The sequence below is a fragment of the Bemisia tabaci genome, chromosome 10 (genome assembly GCF_918797505.1).
Source record: "Bemisia tabaci chromosome 10, PGI_BMITA_v3".
In the NCBI taxonomy this organism is placed as follows: domain Eukaryota; kingdom Metazoa; phylum Arthropoda; class Insecta; order Hemiptera; family Aleyrodidae; genus Bemisia; species Bemisia tabaci.
In genome coordinates, this window is record NC_092802.1 from 40,061,219 (window position 1) to 40,088,868 (window position 27,650).

Sequence of the window (27,650 nt, forward strand, 5' to 3'; positions counted from 1 at the left end):
TAATCAATGATTGATTTCAATCCGCGAGTAGACTGAACCCAAGTAAATTTATGGATATCCTTGTGTTGGTAGAACCCATTGAGCACCTTCATGTCCCTTTGCTCACATACGTCAATGATACGGGCTCCGTTATCATTTAGTGCCGCCTCTCCGAAAGGGCCGACGATCTTACTTTTAATTTGACGTCCTATTCTACCTTTGAGATCTCCCAACACAATGATTTCCCTCCTGGATCCAATCTTACCAATTTCCTCGTTCAATTCTTCGAAAAATTGGTCCTTCACTGCGACAGTGGAATCATCGTTGACTCCATACACTCCCAAAATGGTGATTTTATGGCCAAACACTGTCATATTCATCTTTATCATTCGGGGGTTAACAGCTTCCCATGTAGTGATGCACTTCCGTAGGCTCTTGCGAATAAGAATTGCAACACCCTGTTGAGCTCGCTGATCTTTTTCCACGCCACTATAAAACAAATCGTATTCCTTTACACTTACAGAGCCTTGTCCTTTCTTCTTCGTTTCTGTTAATACCGTGACATCAAATCCGCGACTCCCTATCTCCGATACCACTTCCGTCATTTTCGTAGAAATTCCTTGTACGTTCCATGTTCCAAAAACCATCATCCGTTTACGTAATTTTTTCCGATAAATCCGTTTATTTTCATTTGTACCGAGGCAATCGTTATTGGGTCTTTTAACAGTATTCCTTTTTCCGAGTATCGGGGAGTTAGCCCGATGACTCAACCCCCAACCTGGAGGACCGGGGTTTGATTTCGGAGTTTCCTCTCCTAGACAGGTTGCTTCCACTACAGCTGAGAGCCCTGTCTGCCCTTCCAATGGGTGGTTCATACGCCTTGAAGCCGGTGACCATCTCCACTACCCCATGAGGCAGGGGTTACCAGCTGGGGTCCGCAGGATTGCTAAACCTGTGACATCAGTCCCCCATACGGGCAATAGGGCAATACGGGCATTTATATTAAGGAGTAAAATATCGGACAATTTCAAAGTTTTTCTGGAAGTTTGTTTTCTCTCGGGAAGCTGCTGTACTGAGGAAAGAACGTCGTATCGCCACTTAAATGTTGTCATACCTCCCCCGATTAATATCGAATTTTCTACAACTTTAATGCACTGCTCTTTTTGATTTTCTTTTTCGCAAAATTTCGTTTGAAATTTACTTCAAAATACTTGACTTTTGAAAGTTCTGCTAGACGTTTTTTCTCTCTCTCGTTTTCTCTCGGCAAATTGTTTTATTAAGGCAAAAACGCCGTATCATTATCGAAACGATCATGCTACAGGGTTGCCACAGTCAGGAAAAACCGGGAAATGTCAGGGAAAATGACGAAAATGTCAGGGAAAATTTGTTAAATCACCTTCATTTGCTTTCTAGAATGGATTTGAGGTTTCGAACAACAACTTTTGCCTGAAAACTTTTTGCAAATATGCCTTCTTAACCATGCGTCACATCTTCAATTGTCAGGGAATTTCACCAAAATGTGTCAGGGACATCAGGGAAATGTCATGGAATTTCATTCTCTAAATTCTGTCGCAACCCTGGAAAAGATGGTTTCTCGCAACTTTGTCCAAAATTTGATCCTCTTTATCTTTGTTTTTTTTTTTTCCGAAGTTTTCGATCAAAATCATGGTGTCTAGGACCGGAAATTACCGGGATTTGATCAGGTAATGAAAAATCTCAGGGAAAATAAGGAAAACATGAGGGAACAAGAAACTTCTTTACTCATTTTTAATACCAGACCAATTATATCATTGATCTCCGTCCGGCTGGCTTTATTGAGCTAAAAACGCTTTAAGGCGCTGAGGAGATAACTATATCGACTCTCATGTGATGTGGTGAAGTATCACAGCATTTGAAGGCGTTTTAAATCGTGATACTTCTCAATCGCATATGTTTGGACTTGTGGTCCTCAGATGTCAGGGAATTTCATTTTCTAAATTCTGTGGCAACCCTGATGCTATATAGACGCCCTTTGCATAATTTTTAAAAGAAAAGCCATTTTACAAAGTTTCATGAAGTTTTCCACTATCCCGACGTGGGCGCGTGGAATTGTAGAACCGTGGAAGATTCCGCACCGCTGCTTTCCTAATAGCAGAGATTTGCGAATTCTTTTCGGCGACATCAAAAGGAACCCGAAAAACTCACGAGCCTCGTTGAAAACGGTCGAGCAGGGATAGGGACAGGCCGGCTGCGTTGGACGAAGATTTTTCAAGTGCGGCAGGGATCCAGTCACTTTTGAACGCGTTTAAATCAAAAAGAACTGTATCCATACTGACATGAGCCTCGGAACCTATAAGAATACGTGCATGACAAGGCTCATTTCAAAATGGATATAGTTATTTTTGATCAGAATACGTCCTTTGTCTTCGAGAGATCTGGCGGACTCGTCCCGAAAAGTGAAGTTGGCGGCAAATTAAAATCACTCGAGTGCGGGGATCCCTTGTTTCCCCGCTTGAATTCGGCCACTCCTGACCCGAGAGCTTCTCGACGCCCAGCTTTCGGGGGAACCTCTCGGAACTTCAAAGAAAATTAACGGCGCCTTAAAAAAGTCACAGCCGCGCTTATTGTAAACACTTTGTCGAGCCCTGATGCACGATTATCGGCTTTTTTCGAAAAACAGAAGGGTCACTCCCGGCGCACAATTTTGAATTCAAATTTTACAAATCCAAAAATTAAATCAGCGTGTCTACAAGTCCGGAATTTCCGGAAATAGTACTGATTTTTTAAGGGCGGAACGGAAGTACTGTAAAAGTGAGGAATTCAGCAAGCAGGTCCAGAATTTTTGTCATTTTTGTCGCAATTTGAGCGAGAAATCCAAATTTTTGAAATTTGTCAATTTTTTGAAATTTGTCAAATTTTTGAAATTTTTCGAATTTCGTCAATTAGATTAGAGGTACTGAAAAAATACTGAATTTTTTTGTTGAGGAGGTACTGAAATTCTTGGGAATATACTGGAAAAGTACTGTAGAAGTACTGATTCTTGGCCAGCCTGTTTATGTAGACACCCTGTAAATTTTTCACGATGGGCCTGTAGACAAGGTACAAATTCAAGCATTCTGATAAATGTATCTCGATCAGAATTTCACGTGGAGCACGATTCGAGTAACGAAAATTACTGAAACCAACTGGACGTATTTCTCTCAAATGGAACTATGTGCAGTATGACGTGAGCCCTGTCATGCATATATTCTTATGAATCTCATGGCTCATATCTTAATGGACACAGTTCCGTTTGGCAGAAATACATTCAACCGAGAGGTGAAATGTCATTTTCCACGAAATTTTAACGATTCTCACGGCTATGCATGTAATCCGCTATACAATTACCGCAGAATGTGCTTATAAACTTCGAAATTCTACGCATGCTTTTTTTTTTCAAGAGTTCAAAAGTAAGACCTTATCGTTTCCATGCCTCTTATCTACTTTGGAAGAAAAACACATTGGATATAGAGTCCAGACTCTTAAAAACATCGACAAGAAAAAGTACTCTTGATTCAATCAGAATCATGAGTTGAAGACTCGGATGGATCGGATCGTCGTCTCCGTCGTCGACGCTGACGTCACTGACGTCGCTTTGTAATTCCCATCCATTCTTACGGCCCTAGACTAACGAGCACTCCCCATATTTCCCACCCGCACATAGTTCTGCTCGGTGGAAGTACACCCATTTCATATTTAATGGCTGATGATTCGGCGATTTCGAAACTGAAAAAAGTTGTTATCCTGGACTACAAGTGGACGTGTTTCTGCCAAACGGAACTATGTGCATTATGACGTGAGCCCTGCTATGCATGAATTCTTATGGGTCTCCGCGCTCATGTCTTAATGCACATAGTTCCGTTCGACAGAAATACGTCCAACTGCCTGACGCGCAAATTTCAGACTTTTTTCGAGCGATTTAGCAACGGTAATAATAGCTGCTTATTGAGTAGTGGAACTGTTTTCCCGAAACTTGCTTTATCTGCTTCCGACCCGCTTGAGGGACTCGCACTTGGATAGTAATTTCTATGATCCTCGAATTTCGGGTGAGTCGAGCTCCCTTCTCAATGGATCTTGTCTCGAGTTTTGTTAATCAAAGAGAAGGACGGTGGTTTTTAATGAGAGTATATTGAACCTTCTATTAGAACCTGTCATCATCCACCCAACTACAGTGGTGGTGTATTCATTTTGAGGCTGAAATTTAAGTTTAATTTTTTTCGTTGTTTCAGGACCGGAACACCGGGAATGGCGGTGGACCCTTAGAAAACATGCGGAATTTGGAATTATATTTGAACGATATCATGCGTGGAAATGACAATCCAGACCAGCAACTTAAAGGTAAATCATCACTTCAATGTTAATCAATTATTTACTTAATGGACCACTAGACAAGGTACGATTTCCAGCATTCTGATACATGTTTCGTAACAAAAATTTCACGCAGAACACGATGTGCACAACAAAAATTACCGAAATTAACTCCTTACGAAGATATTTAATGATTCTTGATGCGTGAATTTAAACCACCCGCTCATTAAAACTCAATGCTCCACGTGATTCACATCGCGCGCTAAACGTTATCATGACAGTCTCTGCGATATAAAAATCTGGCAACCTCAATCTTGACGCTTTGGCTTAGCTATAGCAAATTGCTAATAGTTTGAACAACACATGGTGGGAAATGAACATTGCTCGATTGAGAAGCTTGCTGAAACCGTTGTAGTGGGCGATTTGACTCACGTCGAGCTTTGAGTTTCTTGTAAGCGGGCAGTTCAAATTCCTCGTAACCAATGTGAAATAAAAACGTTAATATCTTCGTTAGGAGTTTGTTTCAGTAATTTTCGTTGTGCGAATCGTGTTCTACATGAAATTCTGGCTAAGCAAAATGTATCAGATTGCTTAAATTCGTACCTTGTCTAGTGGTCCATTGTAGTGTCAGCCTCAGTGGTGTAGAGGTCAAGGCAGTTCGCTGCCAACACTGAGGTCCTGGGTTCAATTCGAGGATCATTCTGGGTTCAAAAGGATCGATAAACAGGGTGTTCGCAGCGAACACCTAAATAATCGATTCTTTACTACAACAAAAAATGAGGAAATATCGATAATTGATCATTCACACCACGCCACTGGCGATTAATCAGACAAAGCATCGATATTCCTCTATTTGAAGCTACGGTAAAGAATCGATGATCAAGGTATCCGCTGCGAACACCCTGTTTATCGATCCTTTTCCATAGGTTTGAATGACAGATCCATCGATAAATCGCAAATGGAGGGAAGGAAAACAGAACGTTTTTCCGAGCGGGCTCATCTCAAAACTGTTACGAACAGACGATGTTTTTCGAGGGAGAGCACCGTGTTTTCGAGTCTATTCGCTGTTGTTATGCCGCGCCGAGGCGAACGCAGAATGTTTGTCTGGCCCTGGAAAAACTTTACCGGGCCATCGCCGCCGTGCCACGGAAAAGAGCCGTAAGCGGAGCCCGGGTTGAGCCGCGAGACGCACTAGCGGACGTGCTAACCATGGCTCAAGTAGAAATACACTTAGGGGGTTCCTCCGTAACACGGCGGATCGGACTCCCGGGAGGCGAAGGGGGGGAGGAGGGGGGCTACTTTGTAAGTTGTCAAGCGCGTATTGACCCCGAATGCAAGGGAGCGCCTGCCGGGCCGGAGCATACGTCCCGCACTGCTCCGCTGTATCACCGACGGCCGCGCCTCCAATCTGACACTTCCGTAGTCCGCCCAGCCCCCCGGTCCCCCCCCCCCTCGTCCGAGGGGCTTCCCCCGGGATGCTCCCTCGTCCGTTTCGGAGAGACATAACTCATTTCTGTTTTACAGCCCCGGTGCCGAGTGTACTCGAGAATAAATTAAAGTGTAATCGATTCGGCCCTGTATGAGCATGTTCACCGTACTGCCGTGCGAAGGAAGAACGCTGTATGAACATTCGAGAGTGGCCAGGGTGTCCACAAGTCCGGAAAGTCCGGAAATAGTACTGATTTTTTAAGGGCGGTCCGGAAGTACTGAAAAAATGCGGAAATTCCGCAAGAAGGTCCGGAATTTTTTTAATTTCTTGTCTTTTTGTCGCAATTTCAAATTTTCGAAATTTTCTGAATTTCGTCAAATGGAGGTACTGAAAAAGAACGAAATTTTTCTATTGGAGGAGGTACTGTTAAAGTACCTATTTTTGACCAGCCTGTTTTAGTAGACACCCTGATTGCAAAAATTCGATCGATTCCGTGAAACCCAACGGAAAGTTTCGATTTGAGGTAACATTTTCCGTACTTTCTAAATATAACGGAATAATTAAAACAAATTGACGGGAGCCTCACTTTTTAAGGTCGCGACCTCCCGCTCATCCCCTGTGGGGGGAGCTGGGGGGGGGGGATGGGGCTTCGAGGCTGTATAATTTCGATTCCTTCGGATCGATTCTCAACTCGTCCCCGCAGCTAATCTCCCGACTTCATCCGACCAAAAATAACCAAGTGAAAGACCTAGTACAGGTGGTCAAGGACACCCATTATATTCGCAGCAGATCGCCATATTTTGCAGGACATGGATTTATTTAAATCAAAAGGAACTTTATCCATTCTGATATGAGCCTTGGGATCCATCAGAATACCCGCATGATAGGGCTCAAGTTAAAATGGATCTAGTTCCTTTCTATTTAAATACGTCCATTTAATGATCTACAGTTTCTGGATCATCCGTAGAAACACTCATCTGCACTGAAAAAAAAGACAGGTAGAATTTACCATTCCTTCACGCTGTATTTCACACAGCGTAAATTCAAAGTCGATTCTGCCAGAGGAATGGTTACCTGTTACCAGTATATAGTAACGTTCACACTGGTAAAAAAAACCTCTTGGTTCAAGAGAGCAGTTTCTTGTCGCCGGATTTAAGAGTCTGGACTCTTGTTTCAATGCAAAATCCGCTTGAAGCAATGCAAAATCCGCTTAAAGCAATGCAAAATCCGCTTAAAACAAGAGTTCAAGACTCTTAAATCCGGCGATAAGAAACTGCACTCTGAAGTCAATGCAATGCGGCATTGGTCCAAGAGGTTTTTTTTACCAGTGCACCTTTCATCTGGCAGAATTGACTCTGAATTGACGCTGTGTGAAATACAGCGTGAAGGACTGGTAAATTCTACCAATCTTTTTTTTCAGCGTGCATCGGGAAACTAATGGTATATACGTTGCTCCTGAACTGAGCCACAAACTGTAGTTCCTCGTTGCTAAATGGACGTATTTATGCTAAAAGGAACTATGTTGCATACAAACCGTATGCACATAGTTCCTTTCAGCATGAATACGTACAAAAATAGTCAATATCCTCTCTGGTCTGTATTAATGGGCCTGTTGCAAACTTTTGCTAGAGCAAAAATAAGAGTTGTTTCTTATAGATAATGCCTCAAAAATCACGATGAGCGCATCGGCAAAGTCTGAAATGCACTCATAACTTCACAATCTGCGTAAGAAATTTTCGTTTTTTTAAGCTTCCCGCTTCAAAAACGATACTACGGCACAGGTGAACATTTTGTTAGAGGAGTCGCTCCATCGTCGGCGATATTCATCATGGCCGACGCCTGCGCGCAGCTCCGCGCGTAATTCGAGGAGAGTTCAAGGTTAATCAATTCGGGCGTGGAAAATATGAACGTTAACACGCCGATTGTTATCTGGTTTAATCCAATTCAGGTGTTATCTCGTCCCATCACACGTGTTTTGGCGGATTGGCGTCGGCCATGATGAGTATATTGCCGACAATGGAACGACTCCTCTTACCAAATGTTCACGTGTGCCGTAGTATCGTTTTTGAAGCGGGAAGCTCAAAAAACCGCAAATTTCTTACGCAGATTGTGAAGTTATGAGTGCATTTCAGACTTTGCCGATGCGCTCATCGTGATTTTTGAGGCACTATCTATAAGAAACAACTCTTATTTTTGCTCTAGCAAAAGTTTGCAACAGGCCCATTGGACGTATTTCTATCAAACGGAACTATGTGCATTAAGGCGTGAGCCCTGAGACCCATAAGAATATGTGCATAACAGGGCTCACGTCATAATGTACATAGTTCTGTTAGATAGAAATACGGCCAATTACGCGTGGCCTCAAGATATCTTTTTTACTTCGACCATGGCACCATCGAACCTTCATGTCTTTTTCTTCAGAATGAAATCCATGAAAGGGCATTTTCATTCCCGTCAGAATCGGAAAGTTGATCATCCGCAAAACTTAGCAACAATGAGGCAGACTAAAGCGAAGCCGTTAAAACGAATTTCCGGTCACTTTTCACACTTCCGGTGGTGTCCCGTCACCTTACGTCCGGTCCATATGTTTGCCAACCTGTCAATTTCCGATGAGGCTCAAGGCTGTTTTCTTTCCACGTCCAGTCTATTTTCAAACCCGTCTCAGTTTTCAGCAGGTCTTTCTTACGTCGTCCTCTTGCACATCAATTTATTCTTTGGATAGTTCGAAGTTAAATCATAGTGTTCAGGACCGAGAGTAACCGGAGAAAACCAGGATTAATCAGGGAACACCAGAAAAAAACCACATTGGATCTAGAGTCCAGACTCTTAAAAACATCGACAAGAAAAAATACTCTTGATTCAATCGGATTTTTGCTTAAATCAAGAACCAAGCCTCTTAAATTGAGCGGATTTCCTTTTGATTTAAGCAAAAATCTGATTGAATCAGAGTCTTTTTTCTCGTCAATGTTTTCATGAGTCTGGACTCTAGGTCCATTGTGTTTTTTTTCCAGTACATGTCCGCTCTCCACGGTGAAAATAACAAAATGGATGAAATTCGGTCATCACGAAAAAAGGTCGATGTATTGTTTTTCTATCCGAGAGTCAAAAAGCCACCCCGTGTGGGGGGGGGGGGGGACAGGGCTCCTTTTCCTTGTCAACGTTTTCAAGAGTCTGGACTCTAGATCAAATGTATTTTTTTCCAGCGAATGAATAATTTCAGGGAATGAATAATTTCAGTGAAAAATCAGAAAGTCTGTTTTCGAAACCGAGAATCTCTTCCTCTACCGATTCGAGACCGTTTCGTTTTTAAATTTTGCGGAAATGTTCCGTACCCATTCTTATTAAAATTTATCTTATTGCTCCGGAGTCGCAATGGGCTCGTTGCAAACTTCAGCTAGAGCCAAAATGAGAGTTGTTTCTCTTTAATCATGGCTCAATACTCACGATGAGGGCTTCGGAAAAGTCTGAAATACATTTTTTACTTCACGATCTACGTAATATGCGTTGTTACAAGCTTTCTGCTTCAAATACGGTACGTCGCACTGGAAAAAAACCACATTGGCTCTAGAGTCCAGAATCTTAAAAACATCGACTAGAAAACGTACTCTTGATTCAATCAGAATCTAGCTTAAATCAAGAACCAAGCCTCTTAATTTAAGCGGATTTCGTTTTGATTCAAGCAAAAATCCGATTGAACCAAGAGTATTTTTTCTTGCCAATGTTTTCAAGAGTCTGGACTCTAGATCCAATGTGTTTTTTTTCCAGTGCGGCGCAGGTGAACGTTTCGTAAGAGGAGTTTTCCATCCAACCCTTTGCCTCCTAGGATGCTACACAATATTCAACATGGCTGACGCCTCTACGCGCAAATTGTGAGGAACCACCATGGTCTTTATAAACGCCAGGAAAATGTAAAAATAACACGCCTTTTGATTAAATACCATCTTGTCACGTGTGTTTTGGCGGGCTGGCGTCGGCCATGTTGAATATTCCGTAGCATTCTAGCACGCAAGGGTTGGATGGAACGACTCCTCTCACGAAATGTTCACCTATGCCGTCGGGTCGTTTTTGAAGCGGGCAGCTTGAAAAAAGAAATCATTTAGGCAGATTGTAAAGTCAAGAGTGTATTACAGACTTTTCTGATGGGATCATCCTGAGGTTTAATTCAATTTCTATAAGAAACAACTCTCATTTTGGCTCTAGCTGAAGTTTGCAAAGACCCGTTTTCAGGGAAATCAATTGGACGTTTTTCTATCAAACGGAACTAAGCGCCATAGGGGGAAGAGGGTAGAGGGGGGCTTCGATTGGCGGCGGAACCTGGCGTCGGACCCATTTCGTCCTATACTCGCAATGATTTTCCATGGCGCTTTGTTTCGTTTGACAGAACGCGCTATCCATTCTAAATTCCTCAAAAGGAACTCAAATTGGCCGCTTAGTTTCGTTTGACAGAAATACGTCCAATTTTTTTCATGTTTTCTCGAAACTGGACCTGTGGCAGTTACGCCATTCGTTAAGTAACGCCTTCAATTGAGTCTCGTGTGGGTTGTTAACGGTCCTACAGTAAATTTTCCGTGCCTTTCTCCACCCACCGAGTTGCCGTGGCGAACGCACCCGAAATTTAAAGGAGCCATCGGGCGGGTAAACGCTCGGAAAAGTGAAACTCAATCAAAAGACTAAGAAGAAGAAGGAAGGCCTGAAGGAGATGCGAAAGAAGGAAACCCGATGGAGGACGAAGGGATGAAGGAGGGACGGGGAGTGAATGATTAACTGGCTAAAGTTGCAGTGTGAATATATAAGCGGCGCTTGAGCCGAGCGTGCGGCAAGGGTGAGAAGGTCACGTAAGAAATTAGAGAAGTTACCAGAGCACCGCCTGCCACTTGGTCTCGTTTATGTCGGCGTTCCGGGCCCGAGACCCGAGTTTTTCGGGTTCAACCGGCAAAATGCGGGGCGTTGATCCGTATCGCCGCTAAACGCACCGCAACTCCTCCGAGGGAGGCCAGACTGTAGAGCCACTTTCGGGTTTTTTTATCCGTCTAACCCCAGTCTGCTCGTTGATTCATTTCAAATTAATAGACGAAGAAGAGGAAGGAAGAATGGAGCCATCCTATTGGGTGAAATTGGCGGTTGCTACATATAATACACTGGAACAAAAAGACATTGGATCTAGAGTCCAGCCTCTTGAAACATTGACAAGAAAAAGGACTCTTGATTCAATCGGATTTTTGCTTGAATCAAGAAGCAAGCCTCTTAATTTAAGCGGATTTCCCTTTGTTTTAAGCTTAAATCTGATTGAATCAAGAGTCCTTTTCTTGTCAATGTTTCAAAAGTCTGGACTCTAGATCCAATGTGTTTTTTTTTTTTTTTTTCCAGTGTAAGGGAAAAATAGAGAACCTAATGGAGGATACGATGTTTCTACAAAGAGGAAGAAATAGTAGTTCCTGATTGCAACATGCAGTCAATTTCATGGTCTCTCCAGGATAACTTACGTTCTCTTCAGGACGTCTGTGATTGCGTTTAAGAAAATTGAACATTTCTCAACAATCTGCAATAAATGAGTAATGTACTGCCGTGCCAAGGAAAAATGCCGTACGAACCTTCAGATTTTGCCAAATTTCCTTTGATAAAACGCGAATTTCCTGGTAAATTTATGAATGTTTCTCCTCCAATTTGTCAGAGAATTGTGTTCACAATTGTATCTAAAACATCTGAAAATGTCCAGGAAAAATATGCAAAACTCTCTTCAAAAATACACGTTTTATTCGTTAAAATTCGGCAACTCTCGAATGTTCATCACGGCGTTCTTACTTAGCACGGCAGGTTTTTAGGCTTATATCGCCACATTCTAAACTTTAAGGGGTACTTCTGGAAGAAAATTTCACTCGGAAACCAACACTGGAAAAAAAAAACACACATTGGATCTAGATTTCAGCCGCTTAAAAACATCGATAAGAAAAAATACTCTTGATTCAATCAGGTTTAAGCTTAAATCAAGAAGCAAGCCTCTTAATTTGAGCGGATTTTCTTCTGATTTAAGCTTAAATCTAATTGAAGAGAGAGTCCTTTTTCTTGTCAATGTTTTCAAGAGTCTGGACTCTAGATACAATGTGTTTTTTTTCCCCAGTGAATGTAACCACTTTTAGAACTTCAAAGTTTTGTATAAACGGAGTTATAAGCGTTGAAAGTTTCCCAATGTGGTCCAACCTCTCCCATTGACTCTCCCATTGTGCGACGCGCGACAACGAGACGAAAGCATGCTGCACGCGTTAGAATAGTTGCATCCGCCGAAATTGAAGGAGTTCTTGGGAAGACTAGGCAACGGAGGGCGGCCGCGCGGCGAGAAGAAATTGGCCCTGCATTCAAATTAGATCCGTGCCGGAAATTGGACGGAGCCAAGCCCAAGCGCTGCGGGTCTAAGTTGGGGTCGCCGCGCAGCGACCCGAGGAAACTTGAGCTTCTGCACCTCCGAATTTCCAAGTATCCCAAAACTTAGACCATGATACGAGATCCGCAACTTTACCCCGGGTTGCGTTGGACGTCCTCCTAGAGGGACAGGAAGTTTTCAGAAAAATGTCAGGAAAATGAGAAACTAGACATGTGACCGTCAACGAGAGAAAAAACTATCAGTCCACGGCCATGAACTTTTTAGTTGAATCATTTTTCTTGAGTTGGATTAAAATAACGGATTATGAGATTAGAATAGGAGACTATATATATGACGGGCTGTATTTTCCAATTAGGAACTACAAGTTTTGGCTCAGTTTAGAAACAACGTATGTACCATTGGTTTCTCTATGCGCATAAGTCAGGGTTGCCACAGTCAGGGAAAACCGGGAAATGTCGGGGAATTTTAAATGTCAGGAAAAATGACGAAAATGTCAGGGAAAAATGATCAAGTCACTTTTATTTGCTTTTTAGAATGGGTTTGACGTTTCGAACGACAAATTTTGTCGGGATTCTATTTCTAAATATGTCTCTTTAACCATCTTGGACAACTTCCGTTTTCAGGGAATTTCACCCAAATGTGTCAAGGAAATCAGGGAATTTAATCTCCAAAGTACCGTGGCAACTCTGATAAGTGTTCGTACGGACGAGCCAGAAATTGTAGTTTCTAATTGCATAATGCGGTCAACTTATTTGACGTATTGATTAAGGAACAACACAGAAAAAAATGGATGGTGCTGACGACAGAACCTTTTGTTCATACGGCTCCCACAGTTTCTTTGTTACACTTACAGAACTTTTGGTCGTGGGAACAGAGTACTCTGTTCCCACGACAGAAGTTCTGTTCTCACAACAGAAAAGTTCTGTAAGTGTAACAAAGAAACTGTGGGAGCCGTATGAACAAAAGGTTCTGTCGTCAGCACCATCCATTTTTTTCTGTGAATGTCAGGGTGTCTACCGGTCCCCAAAAGTCTCCAATGTCCCCGATTTTGAAAGGGTGTCCCGAATATCCCCATTTATCTTCTTCAGGTCCCCAAAAAATGACAAAAATCTTCCTAAATACCGGCATTTTCAAATTTTCCCATCAGCCGCGGCGGCGCGGTATAACCAGGAATAAAAATATTGAAGTGTTGCTCGGTATCTCGTATGTTTTCATCGGTTCAGCATGATTTGTAAAATTAGTCGTACAAAATACAACTTACTGGAAAAAAGTATTTTGGATCCAGAGTCCAAACTCTAAAAAAATTCGAAAAGAAAATATACTATTGATTCAATCGGATATTTGCTTGGAAAAAAAAACCTGATCCACTTAAATTAAGAGGGAGGGGGGGATTTTAACTCTCGATTCAAGGGAAAATCCGATTGAAGCAGTATTTTCTCTTGTCGAATTTTTCAAGCGTCTGGACTTTGGATCCAAGAAACTTTTTTCTAGTGCTGTTAACGCTCTCCTTTCTCTGTCTACACGGAGAAAAAAACTTCGTGCATGGGACCCGAAGTTTAGGTCATATGGATACTCTGAAGTTTTCGGACATGGCACCTGAAAAATGATGGCTCTACGTCAACGTGGCCCCTAAAAATTGCCCTTCCCCCAGTCCCCCCCCCAAAAAAAAAAAATCCTTTTTTTTTTGGAAGAAATTAAGAGTAGAGTTGTTCCCATCCTTAAAGGTTTCAAAAATCACGATGAAAGCATTGACAAAGTTTGAGATGCATTTCTAAGTTCACAATCTGCGTGAGAAATGTTTTTTTTTTTTTTTTTAGCTTCTCGCTTCAAAAACGATACTATAGCACCGGTGAACATTTCCTTAGAAGTGTCGTTCCATCCAACCCCTGTGCACTAGGATACTACACAATATTCAACATGGCCGACACCAGCCCGCCAAAACATATGTGCCTGGACAAGATTGTAACCATTTGCTAACAACCTAGGGTGGTTTTTTTTTGAGATTTCTTCATGCGTTGATAAAGATCCGCTTTGGTTGACCTTGTGCTGATTACAATTTGCGCGGGGAAGCGTCGATGATATTGGGAAATGCTATCGCGGAAGGGTTGAACGGAACGACTCCTCTAACGAAATGTCCACCTGTGCCATAGTATCGTTTTTGAAGCGGGAAGCTAAAAAAAACCCGCAAATTTCTCACGCAGATTGTTTTTAAACTTTGCCAATGCGCCCATCGTGGTTTATGAGACATTTACTGATGAAGACAACTCTTAATTTTGCTCTAGCAAAAGTTTGCAACAGACCCATTGCGCGCAGTTGTTCTCCTAAGTTTGCTCAGTACCACCAAAAGCAGCACACGTCGATTCTTCTCTTCTTTGCATGTCTGTAAGTCTGCTTACACTGGAAAAAAACACATCGGATCTAGAGTCCAGACTCTTAAGAACATCGACAAGAAAAAGTACTCTTGATTCAATCAGAATCTAGCTTAAATCCAGAACCAAGCCTCTTAAATTAAGCGGATTTCGTTTTGAACCAAGCAGAAATCCGATTGAATCAAGAGTATTTTTTCTTGTCAATGTTTTCAAGCGTCTGGACTCTAGATCCAATGTGTTTTTTTTTCCAGTGTACAGTAAATTAATTGAACCATCAAAATTCGATTTTAAAACGTATTACGTAGCCACTATAGAAGCGTATCTCGTGAACACCTGAAAAGATTTGTGTGAAAAAATGAAATATAAACGTGTAAATTAAGGAGAAATGCTCAATTCAAAAGCATCGGTATTGCTAAAGCCGATTGCCACGTCTCTCTCGAAACTTGTGGATTTTGTATGGTTCCAATTGATGAGAGTCGAGGGAGGCGGGTGGATTTGGCAGCGATGCTCTTTAATTTAAGGAGCGTGCGGGCTCTAAAAAGGCACCGGGGACTAATCGTAGGCAAAAGCAAAGGCGAAAGCAAAAGCGGGAAACTTTTTGGGCCGCGTCCCAAACTCCCGACGGAAGCAAGTTTTAATTCGCCAGTCGGTGTTCCTCCTCAGCTGCACTGTCTTCACTCGCCACTTGGCAAATGACCGAGGAGATCCGGAATCCCCGCAACCTTGCCAAATCACCGCTTAATAGCACACTAAACCATCAACTTTTCACTCACAAATTAGGGTGTCTCCAAGTCCGGAAAGTTCGGAAATAGTACTGATTTTTTAAGGGCGGTCCGGAGGTACTGAAAAAGTGTGGAAATTCCACAGGAAGGTCCCGAATTGTTTTCATTTTTTGTTATTTTTGTCGCAATTTGAGCGAGAAATTCAAATTTCTGAAATTTTTCAAAGTTCGTCAATGGGAGGTACTGAAAAAGTTCTGAATTTTTCTGTTGCGGAGGTACTGAAAGTACTGAGGTACCCATTAGTTTCCCTAAGCACATAACTGCGTTTACGGATGAGCCAGAAATCGTAGCTCCTTATTGTTAGCGATCTAATCGACTAGGTACACTTGGAAATTCGGAAGTAAAATTTTTCGCTCAGTTTAGAAATAACGTATGTATCCTTAGTTTCTGTAAGCACATAACTGCGATTATGGATGAGCTAGAAATCGTGGCTCCTTATTGTTAGCGCCAAAGCTAGTGTGAGGAGGGAAAGTGGACAACATTTTGTAATAAGGATCTAAAATTGCTGACTCGCCCGTAAAAACACTTACGTGCATGGGGAAAATAATGGTGCATATGTTGTTCTTAAATCAAGCCATAAATTGTGGTACCTAACTGCAAAATGCAGGCAAAATGCCCGATCAACGCTTGCACATTGCCAGATTTCTCATGTTAAAAACACAATTTTCTTGAGGATGTACGTACATTTCTCTTGGGATCTTTGGCAGAAATGTATTGACGATGGGCCACTAGGTAGGACTTAATGGACTGATGTAAGCATTCCTCTTCAAAATTTCACGTAGAGCTCGATTTGCGCAACGAAATTTTCTGAAATTAACTCTTATTTAAGATATTAGCGTTTTGATTTTGCGTAGGTTACAGGCACGTTGAATTGCCGGGTCACATGAAAAACCAGAGGCTGCTTGAAAGGAATTGTGTGCCATAACGTGCCCCCCCCCCCCCCCCCATGAATAAAAGGAGCGGGCGGAAAAAAGATGGTGGAGATTGTGCTAAGCCATCTGCAAGATTTTGAAGCATCGTAAGTGATCATCAGTCAAACATGCCGGAAAAACAAAATGGGTAGGTCGATACTTGGCTAAAAATGATGCGTCGCGCGTCGTGAGAAACGCCTTCAAATAGGCTGGACGGCAACCGGGACATCCGGAAAGCTGGTATAGTCGCTTGCTCGCGCCTTAGTGGAACCGAGACGAGGCGATACGGGACAGCGGGTCTGATCTTTCACCGTGTTAGCCTGATTTTCACCTAAATACCGGAAGTTAAAGTTATTTCCAGCATTTTCCTCGAAAAATTTACCACTCTATCCAACTATTGATAAACCCGTGCGAATTATAGCCTAATTTTTGTGAAAATTGTCATAATTCCCTACTAAGATTGTCACGTCAACGTTTAATGTGCAAAATTCAAGTAAATTGCGTTTTTTCTTTGAGCGGAAAGTCTGATGAATACGTCGAAACACGTCACTAGGAAGGTTAGGAAGGTTTTGGCTTTGGTGAACATCGAGCTCACACGGTGAAAGATCAGACCCGCATCCCCGTATATCGCCTCGTCTCGGTTCGACTAAGGCGCGAGGAAGCAACTATACCAGCTCTCCGGATGTCCCGGTTGCCGTCCAGCCCATTTGAAGGCGTTTCTCACGATGCGTGACGCATCACTTTTAGACATGTATCGACCTACCCATTTTGTTTTTCCGGCATGTTTGACTGATGATCACTTACGATGCTTCAAAATCTTGCAGATGGCTTTGCACAATCTCCACCATCTTTTTTCCTCCCGCTCCTTTTTTCATTTGGGGGGGGGGGGGGGGCACGTTATGGCACACAAAATTCGTTTCAAGCAGCCTCTGGTTTTTCATGTGACCCGACAATTCAACGTGCCTGTAACCTACGCAAGGTCTAAACGCTAATATCTGAAATAAGAGTTGATTTCAGAAAATTTCGTTGCGCAAATCGTGCTCTACGTGAAATTTTGAAGAGGGATGCTTACATCAGTCCATGAAGTCCTACCTAGTTGCCCATCGTTAATACAATTCTGCCGAAGATCCAAAGAGAAATGTACGTACATCCTCAAGAAAATTGTGCCTTTAATATGAAAAGTCTGGCAATGTCCAAGCGTTGATTCGGCATTTTGCCTACATTTTGCAGTTAGGTACCACACTTTCTGGCTTGATTTTAGCACAACATATGCTCCATTATTTTCCCCATGCACATAAGTGTTTTTACGGGTGAGTCAGCAATTTTAGTTCCTTATTACATAATGTTGTCCACTTTCCCTCCTCACAGTAGCTTTGGCGCTAACAATAAGGAGCTACGATTTCTGGCTCATCCGTAAACGCAGTTATGTGCTTAGGGAAACTAATGATACATACGTTGTTTCTACACTGAGTCCAAAAATTTTACTTCCGAATTTCCAAGTGTACCTCAGTCCGATTGACCCACAGTTGATCGGTTGCACTCTGGAGAAACAGGTGAATCGGACTACGTTTTGCAGTTAGGAACTACAATTTCTGGCTCATCCGTAAACGCATTTATGTGCTTAGAGAAACTAAGGATGCATACGTTATTTCTCTAAACTGAGCGAAAAATTTTACTTCCGAATTTCCAAGTGTACCTTACCCTAGTCCGATCGACCCACAGTGGGTTGGTTGCACTCAGGAGAAACAGGTGAATTGGACTACGTTTTGCAGTTAAGAACTACAATTTCCGGCTCATCCGTAAAAGCACGCATATGCGCAGGAAACTGACGGCCCATACGTTGTTTTTAAACTGAGCTCAAAATTGTAGCACCCTCCTAAAAATGTAGTCCAACTCGTCCGCGTGATTCGGCAACGAGCCGTGGAGATTCCGTGGAAATTCCTTCCGAAAAGACGCGAGTAATTTGTTTGTGAAAGGAAGTTTAATTATTTTCAAAGTTTTAACGTTCAGGGGGCCGCCTGGGGAACTGGGGAGGGGGCGGGGGAGCGGGGGGGAAGTTGTCTCCGAGTTGTGACTTTAATTTACCGGCGATATTATCACGTTATCTCATTGTGAGCCTGCCAACAGCTTAAGCGGGCCTTTGTTGGCACGCTCCGACGCTGCGCTGCACCGACAGGCATTACCTGGAAACTTCCAGTCGCAAAGCTCAGCGAGCGCCCGGAAATCTTTAAAAACTACGAGGCGAGCGCTCGCTCATCGTCAAGTCGCGCCAAGGAGACAAAGATAACCACACAATGAGGAGGGACGTCGCAGCTTGGTAGCCTCCAGGCCGATTATTCAAACTGATAGACAAAGCTATGGACAAAAACAGTGCTCGAAACTCACCTTTGAGTTTTAGGTGCCATGTGGTGCATCAAGCCCGATTTTTAGGTGCCATGTGGTGCATCAAGCCCGATTTTTAGGCGCTATTGAAGATTTTTTAGGGGCCAAATTGACTTTTTGCCTATATATTACAGCATTCATTGAATTTCATTTTATTTTGCGCATTCAGTGAAAAGTTAGACGCAAGATGTTTTCGTAACAGAACTAGTAAGTAGCTGTAACTTGGGGCAGACAAAAGCACTAAGAATGAAATCGTGAAGAATAGAAAAAGCAAGCTTTCACTTGTAGTGCTGAAAATTCTGAGTTTTTTCAATTCAAATAGATTTGTTTTTCTTTCTGTATGTGACTTCCTGTGAAAATCCAGATTTTTAGGGGCCACGTTGGCGCAGAGCCTTCATTTTTTAGGCGCCATGGCCGATTTTTCAGGCGCATTTGGTGCGTTGGCGCCTGTGAGTTCCGAGTACTGGACAAAAAAGACGAAGAGAATATGGTGCCATCCTATTTTGCCGTGCTGAGGAAAAATGCCGTATGAACCTGCAGGCATTGCCAAAGGAGGGGTATCGATAAGGGCTTTTATGGCCCCACCTACAATCTGCGATTCTTTCCTAGAATGCGAGTTTTCCAATTTGACTCAATATAGTTTACGGAAATAATCATGATTTTGTCCACAGGCCACTGGATACGTGTTAAACGGTTGCCTAAACATACGTCTCCAGGCGTATTTTAGCGGAAACGCGTGTTTTTCTATCACTCCGAGGCTTTTTTGACATCTAGCGCATCGTCCAACTAGAACGAGTTTTTTATATGTTATCAAGGAGGCTTTAGGACACATTTTAACCCTGCTTTGGTATTAGTTAGATGATGTGCTCATAGTTAAAAAAACTTTTTCAAAAATCGACTTTTAAGGGACATCCGCAATAATCTTAGGAAATCGCGTCGTTTAACCATGGGGGTGGTTAAAGTACCATTTTTTTTTGTTGTAAAATCTACATTGAAGCATTGCAGTCACTTTTTTTAGCAATTGAATTGTTAAATCAGCAGAGTAACATTTTCTGTGTACGTATTCCACCAGCACCACTTTTACAAGACGTAGCAGGTCTGAAACAGTGAACTAAGTGCGCTGTAGGAAACATGCTCGGAGCCGCGCTCGCAGGAATCCGGGGCACTGATGTTGCCAGATCATCCTGAAAATTCATATTTTCCCTCCATTCAATACAGCGTAAAATACCCGCATTTTATCGCAAAATTTGTCAACGTTGATCCGGCGAATCCCTTCAGCGAGGGGGGGGGGGGGGCGGCCGCGACAATCCTGACGTTGAAGCACGTCGTACACGCTTCAGGAATGGCACTCGAGCGTGTGACGTCACCCCTCCTCGTTGCCAGATCTCGCGCTGAAATCCTCATTTTCCGCATTTGATTTCACGTCGGGGATTTCGCGGTTCGGACGCAAGCAGCAACTCGGGATGGACCCAGGAATTCTCGTCCACCGTCGCGTCGCGTGCGACCAGGGATGATGGGTCTGCCCAGGCTGCGTCCCTGTCGGATTGAACGTCCCCAATTTCATGTATTTATGCTGAAACGAACCATGATACAGGCAAATCCATATGCATCTAGATCCTTTCAGCATATACAGGGTGTCTCACGATTAAGTGCGTATATTGAAGGAGTCGATTCTTTGGGTCAAAAAAAGACGTTTTGTCGAAATGTCAGGGAATTTTGAAAAGTCAAGGGAAACTGGAAAATGTTAGGGAAAATGACGAAAATGTCAGGGAAAATTTGTTAAATCACCTTCATTTGTTTTCTAGAATGGGTTTGAGGTTTCAAACAACAAATTTTGCGTGGAAATTATTTTCAATCATGCATTCTTAGCCATCCGTCTCATCTTCAATTGTCAGGGAATGTCACCAAAACGTGTCAGGGAAATGTGAGGGAATTTCATTTTCAAAATTCTGTGGCAACCCTGAAATAATAATAATAATAAAAAAAATAGGAATAAAAATTTGGCTCTTACGAAAATGTTCCTAGTGAATGGAGTTTCGGTTCTCTTTCAGGAGACTGTAACAACACCCACGGTGCGACTCTTTTACGTCGCACTATTCATATCGACGGCGAAACTACCAAACCACGTATCTCGGTTTGCGACGTCGCAGACTTCCTGTCATACTTTATTTTCTAAATGAAAAACTACTTACGTCTAGTCTTGAAAATTTCTGTGATTTTTCCTCTTTGTGCGGAGAAAATTCTGTGAAAATTTCAAGGAATGATATTGATTTGGTCGACTTCAAAAAAATAAAATGCGAGCGTAGATTTTTAAACACCGCAAACGAGATACGTGGTTTGGTAGTTTCACCGTCGATATACACCTTGCAGCGTGCAGCTCAATAGCAGCAGCTCTTCGGATAAGATAATTTGGTTTTTTCTGATTGCGAGTCTCTTGCGTGCCGTTTGGCTGCGGCTCTTCGGAAAACACCACGCAATAAAATAATAACTCGGGGACCCGTAAACCATAAACCAAAAACTCGTTCATAATCTCCACGCCGTTGCGAGATCGTGCAAAACAATGGTTTTTGATGGTAGAATGAACACATAACTGGTAAAAAAGTAGCTTGGATCTAGAGTCCAGACTCTTAAAAACATTGACAAGAAAAAATACTCTTGATTCAAATGGAAATCCGCTCAAATCAAGAGGCTTGGCTCTTCAATTCAAGGAAAAATCCGATTGAATTAAGATGAGTATTTTTTCTTGTCGATGTTTTTAAAAATCTGGACTCTAGATCCAAGCTCCTTTTTTTTTTTACCAGTGTACCTCTTTTTTACAAATGCCGCGCACGGGGATAACTTAACCTAACTCAATTCGACCGAATTTGCGACTTGTCTTGGTCGTTTAAGGATGAACAGCATGATGAAAAAAAACCCAGGTTGTACGAAAGATGAAATATTGCAAGAAACTTTATGAAAGAACACTTCACATTTCCACAAAATTCCTTGAAATTTTTTCGAAATGTCTGTGATAGACCCAGGACGCCACGAAACGTTTAAAACTTGTGGAGTCTTAATTGATAATTTTAAAAGAATTAAAAGTCATCGGTCAAATTTCCAAGTTTCATAACGACTCTTCAAATAATTGTTGTGGTATGCATACGCAGCTTTTGATATATCGTTTTCATGGAAAATGAAATTTTCTTCTCAGCAAAACGAAATTTAATCAGGTTGAATGAAATTTAATTAAATTTCATTTTGCATTCCTTGGTGGCACCCCCTTGCGCAGAGAAATTTCCTACCACGAATCTATGAATAATCACCCTAAGGGAAGGAACTGAGTAAGAAACGACCGCGAACACAACCAGTGGCATGGCGTGCTTTGCGATGTATTGATTGATCCACCATCTAAACCTATGGAAAATGATCGATTATTAGGGTCTTTGCAGCGAACACCCGAATAATCAATTCTTTACCATACACTGGAAAAAAACCATATTGGATCTAGAGTCCAGACTCTTGAAAACATTGACAAGCAAAAATACTCTTGATTCAATCGGATTTTTGCTTGAATCAAAACGAAATCCGCTTAAATTAAGAGGCTTGGTTCTTTCTTTAAGCTTGATTCTGATTGAATCAAGAGTACTTTTTCTTGTCGATGTTTTTAAGAGTCTGGACTCTAGATTTTTTTTCCAGTGTAGCTCAAATTAATGGGGAAAAATCGATAATCGATCATTCTTGCCTCGCTACTGAACGCGACCCATTATTTCCGTAGAATTTTCAGTCTCAATTTTCTCCCCATCAATTCATAAACCTCGTGATCGAATTAATCTACCGATCATCTTCGTCGTTTCGTTCGATCCATGGTTCCAACTTGCGTGGAACCTTTCCACGTTTGTCACAGTGATAGACCTGTCCGGACGTCGCCATGAACTCTCGGTGCCACCCCCCCCCCCCCCAAAAAAAAGCCCGCTTGGATATTGAATAATGGCACATGTTTATTCAATCTCTCCGTGGCTTGTCACTCTTGATACGGAGCACGCAACAGGCTCGCGTGGCGAATTCACCCGAAGGAGACCATTTACGACGGAGCTTATTTGGACGTATTTCTGCCGAACGGTACTATGTGCAGTTTGGCGTGAGCCCTGTTATGCATATGTTTTTATGGGTCCCAGGGCTCATGTCCTAATGCACACAGTTCTGTCGGGCAGAAATACGTCCATTTGAATACATTATCGCGAAGACTCGTTCTGTGTGAGCTACAATACGGGAGCTTTTTGACTGGAGTCGGCCTTCGACGAAAATGGGAATTGCGCGGTTTCTGAATTGTCCGATCGATTCGCGATTCGGTTCCGTCCTGGTGTTCCCGTGAACGATTTACAGACGATACTTATCAGTCGCGGTACAAGCACGGTTGAGGATGAGGGCGCTTTATATTGGCCTCTCTGAGTTCTGGCCGATTCGGGTCTCGGGTATTTCAGACCCGAGGCTTGCTCCGACATGCCAAGAAAGAACGTCGAATGAATATTTGAGAGATGTTGAATTTCCCTTGATAAAATGTTTACTTTTGAGGAGATTATGGGTCAGAGTGTCTACTGTACGAAAAAAGCACGGATTTTGGAAGACCGGTATGTAACAGAGTTTCTACAAGTCCGCAAATTCCCGGAAAGTCCGGAAATAGTACTGATTTTTTAGGGGCGGTCCGGAAGTACTGAAAAAGTGCAGAAATTCCGCAAAAAGGCCCGGAGTTTTTTAAATTTTTTTGTCATTTATGTCGCAATTTCAAATTTTTGAAATTTTTCTAATTTCGTCAAGTGGAGGCACTGGAAAAGTACGGAATTTTTCTGTTGGAGGAGGTTCTGAATTTCTTGAGAATGTACTGGAAAAGTACTGTAAAAGTACTTATTTTTGACCAGCCTATTTTAGTAGACACCCTGCCATAAGCACGGCAAAGGTACGGATTTTCCGTGAAAAGACACGGAAAATCGAGATTTTTGTGATGAACTCGATAAAGTAGCCTTGGGGCTATGCAATTTCGTAATCTGATCAATTAATCAAGTTCCTGGTACAATTTTTCGTGTTTTTCGGTTCATTCCTTTATCACTACATCATTCGAATTTCCCAATCCGAATACTCGAAAAAATGTGCGTTAAGCAAGGAAAAGGTCAGGAAAAAGCTAGGATTTTTGAGAATCTCCATTAAAAAGGAAATTTTTGGAAAGTAAGGAAAAAGCAAGAAAAATGTACTGAAAACGCAAGGAATTGCAGTAACAGGGTACCTCGAGGGAACATTTCCCGGTCAATCTTTCACCGCGGGAAGCGTCCGTTGTTGGTTGGGAAACATTGTTCCGAGCATTTTTCGTATCATTTTTCACCGCTTTTTCACAAATGAAAAGAGTCGCGGACGCTGTCATCCTAGCGATCCGTGGAAGCGGTGATAAACTAGGAAAATTTGAATGTTAAAACCCCAAAGGCCGAGACCCCACGTCAGGACGAGAGAACAAAGCCATCGTCATTTTTGTTTGTGACGCACTCCTCTATTCTAACGAGCACCGTTCCTAGCTCGCATGACAGTGGCATACCAGCGGCGAGTCGTCAACTATCTATTATCGATAGCTTTCCATTAGAAGCTGTGCTAAAGAATCGATTATTAAGGTGTTTCTTGCGGACACCCTGTATATCGATCCTTTTCCGTAGGTTTTAATTAATACGTCGCAAAATTTGCCTTGCCACTGGACTGTTCGTTTATAGTCGCTGTATGGAATAAAATATTGAAAAAAGTTTTCAACAACGGACCACCAGACTAGATACGAGAAGGCGCGTATTCAACAAACTTCAATATTGAAACATGTTGACTATTTTATTTATTGAAAATATTAGGATTGGAACCAGAACGCTGTGATAATACCTAATTTTTTATTACTCACATTGGGTTGTAATCAATGCTACCCATGATTTCCAAATCTAACTAAATCCATCAGCAAATTGTTTCAATTCATTTCAAATATCATTTCCCAAAGCACTTTGAGAACCAGACAAGAAATTCTCGAATATTATCCTTTTTCCGCTCCGTCAATGGTGTTCTTAAACATTCCAAAATTACGATGTAAATAACCAGATGAGGTGTCCGTAAGGAAAGGAATCGATTCCAAACGACTATGAATACTCCACAGTTGACTCGATCTATCTGAAATGTTCAGTGCAAGCACCTTGTTACTTACAGCGTTACACTCAGTTTATCTTCCACTATCTGGAATAGCATCGCTTTCTCGGGCCATGTTAATTTAACGTCTCCACCGCCGAGATGATAGCGATTAAACCTCTTTGCCGTGCCGCCGGGCCAAAACGCCCTATAAACAGTCAGAGGTTGTCAAATGTTCTCCGATAAAATGTTTATTTGTGAGGAATGTCAGAGAGTTTTCCTAGGAGATTTCGAAAACTAAGGAGCTACGCCCTTGAAGCGCTTCTCGACTCAGACGTTATGTGTTACGCTCTATTCTCATGATGTTACATTATATAGGAAGGCTTGGACTTATTATATTCAATGCTTGTCTTCATTCATTCTCCCGGAAAAAAATTCAAAATACCCCCGGATTCAGTGCCATAAATCGTGAAATTGATGGAAAAAAGTTATCAAATTTTATCAATTAACTGGCCAAACTGACCAAAAAACCCCGAAATTCCGAAAAAATTCCGAAAATACCTGAATATTCCGGGAATTTCGAAGATCTCGGGAATATCGCCGATTATTTGAAAAGCTCCGGAATTCCGAATTTATTCCGGGAAATGGCAGCACTGAAAATCTTGATCAGAAAATATATCGCACTACACTGGAAAAAAAACACATCGGATCTAGAGTCCAGACTCTTAAAAACATCGACAAGAACAAATACTCTTGATTCAATCAGATTTAAGCTTAAATCAAAAACCAAGCCGCTTAATTTGAGCGGATTTCCTTTTGATTCAAGCAAAAATCCGATTGAATCAAGAGTATTTTTTCTTGTCAATGTTTTCAAGAGTCCGGACTCTAGATCCAATGTGCCTTTTTCCCCAGTGTTTGCACCATGTAATGCTATAAAAATCGTTCGGAACATCCGAGGCGAAGTACTATCAAAATTACTTGGTTATTATCCGCAGAAATTTGGCAACAACTCAATGTCGATACGCCGTTTTTCCTCAGCACAGCAGTCTAGCGAAACGCACTCGGATCCGATCCGATCCGGAGGGGGGGGGGGGGGGGGCATAAACGGGATGTTAACATCTTAACGAGTCGTTTTTGCAGGCATCTTAGTGACTCCACCGTTCGGTGTCGTCTAGGGAGGAGGAGGGGGGGGGGGGGCTGGGCTCTCCAATTTAATTAAAACGCCTCAATCGAGCCATGGAAACGGTGGTCGCACGATAACTGCCGCTTATCGCTGCCGCCAATCGAACGACCCCGTGTTCTGCCCGTCGTTCGCTTTTTATGCCACTCTGTAGCTACCTTCCGAAGGGACGAAGGGATCTGGTCGACTACTTCGTTGCCGCGCGTGACAAACACCGGAAAAAAAAACACATTGGATCCAGAGTCCAGACCCTTGAAAACATTGACTAGAAAAAATACTCTTGATTCAATCAGATTTAAGCTTAAATCAAAAGGAAATCCGCTCAAACTAAGAGGCTTGGTTCTTGATTTAAGCAAAAATCCGATTGAATCAAGAGTATTTTTTCTTGTCGATGTTTTTAAAAGTCTGGACTCTAGATCCAATGTGTTTTTTTCCAGTGAATAAGAAAAGAAAAATTAAATTTAAGGAAAAAAAGAAAAAAAATGGCCGGAGTTTATGGAATTTGTCCATTTGCGAAAGAGTCCGCACTTCAGTTTTAAAATTTCCAAGATTCGCGAAACAAAATCACGAGAAAAAAAAGTCTCTTGGGTCCCGAGTTCAGACTCTTAAAAATTGGACAAGAAAAATTACTCTTGATTCAATCGGATTTTTGCTTGAATCGAGAGCCAAGCCTCTTAATTTTAGCGGATTCTTTTTGGATCCAAGCAAAAATTCGATTGAATCAAAGTATTTTTTCTTGTCAAATGTTTTTAAAGCCTGGACTCTGGATCCAAGAGGATTAATTGTTTTCCACCGTACACGCCCAGTTTTGCATGGATGCATCGCAAAGTTCACTTTTCCAAGAATAGTCAAGCAGTGCCTTTTTTCCTGCCTCTTTTTTTTCGTTTCCTCTTCAAAGTGATGGAATTTTACGGACCTGACGATCAAGTACGATGAAGCTTTTGGAAAGCTCGCACGCTCTGTGAAAAGTGTGATGAAAACATATTGAGAAGTCAGAGGTACAAAAAACAAGTCAGAAAGTTTTAAGAGTGTAGGACACGCCCGTGATTGAACTGAAAGAAATAAAGAAATAGTGAATGAGCAGAAGTGTGAATTTTATACTTACTATAAGCCTTCCTCGCGAATTAAGGGAGGTATTGTTGAAAAATTCAATCGTTTTAATGAGCCGACATTTCCTATCCCGTATTGAACTGTGTTATTTTTGCTGAACGCGAGTGCGCCTTCGTTTAAGGAAGTAGGCTAAACGGGCTCCCACGTGTTCGAATAGTGGTATGTAGAAGTTGTTGCATGAATTGGGAACCTATCTTGCGCAGTGCGTTTGCTCAGCAGTCATACTGGATCGTCGTAAGATTTGATGACTGCTTATCCATTGCGTCCTACTCATCCGGATAATATTCCTTTAGGATACGAGCACCTCACTATGCCCAATTACTCAATTTCAAGCTCTGCGCAGCTTAAACGAATCTAACCCATGTTTTTCCTTATCTGTTTCAGGTATGTGAATTTTCAAATGTCAAGTTTTAATTCTTTCATCGCCTAATATAACACATTTTTGGTGAGTTCAATTTCATTAACTAGATAAATATAAGAAAAAAATTCTAAAGAGTGTGGCCCGAACTGTATAGAAGAAGGTGGTAAAATAGTGCTGCGTCCACTTTATTTTGCTAGGAAAACGAGGTCGAAAAGTTCAAAAATTTCAATCAGAGCCAACAACTTTGAGCTTTAATGAGAATCAGTGCAAGTTTTTAGGAGGAGAGAGGACAGCTCAGGGTTCAGAAATATAGCAGGTGTTC

General features: G+C 42.0%; 1 protein-coding gene across 2 annotated transcripts in view; it reads left to right on the forward strand.

Annotated features, from left to right (window-relative positions):
- Positions 1-27,650, forward strand: part of orb2 (cytoplasmic polyadenylation element-binding protein orb2) — a 425,677-nt gene that overhangs the window by 240,932 nt on the left and 157,095 nt on the right. For both annotated transcript variants that reach the window (XM_019049956.2, XM_019049957.2), the window contains exon 2: positions 4,227-4,335. In XM_019049956.2, the coding sequence (XP_018905501.1) occupies positions 4,227-4,335 (109 nt within the window). The remainder of the gene's footprint in view (positions 1-4,226; positions 4,336-27,650) is intronic.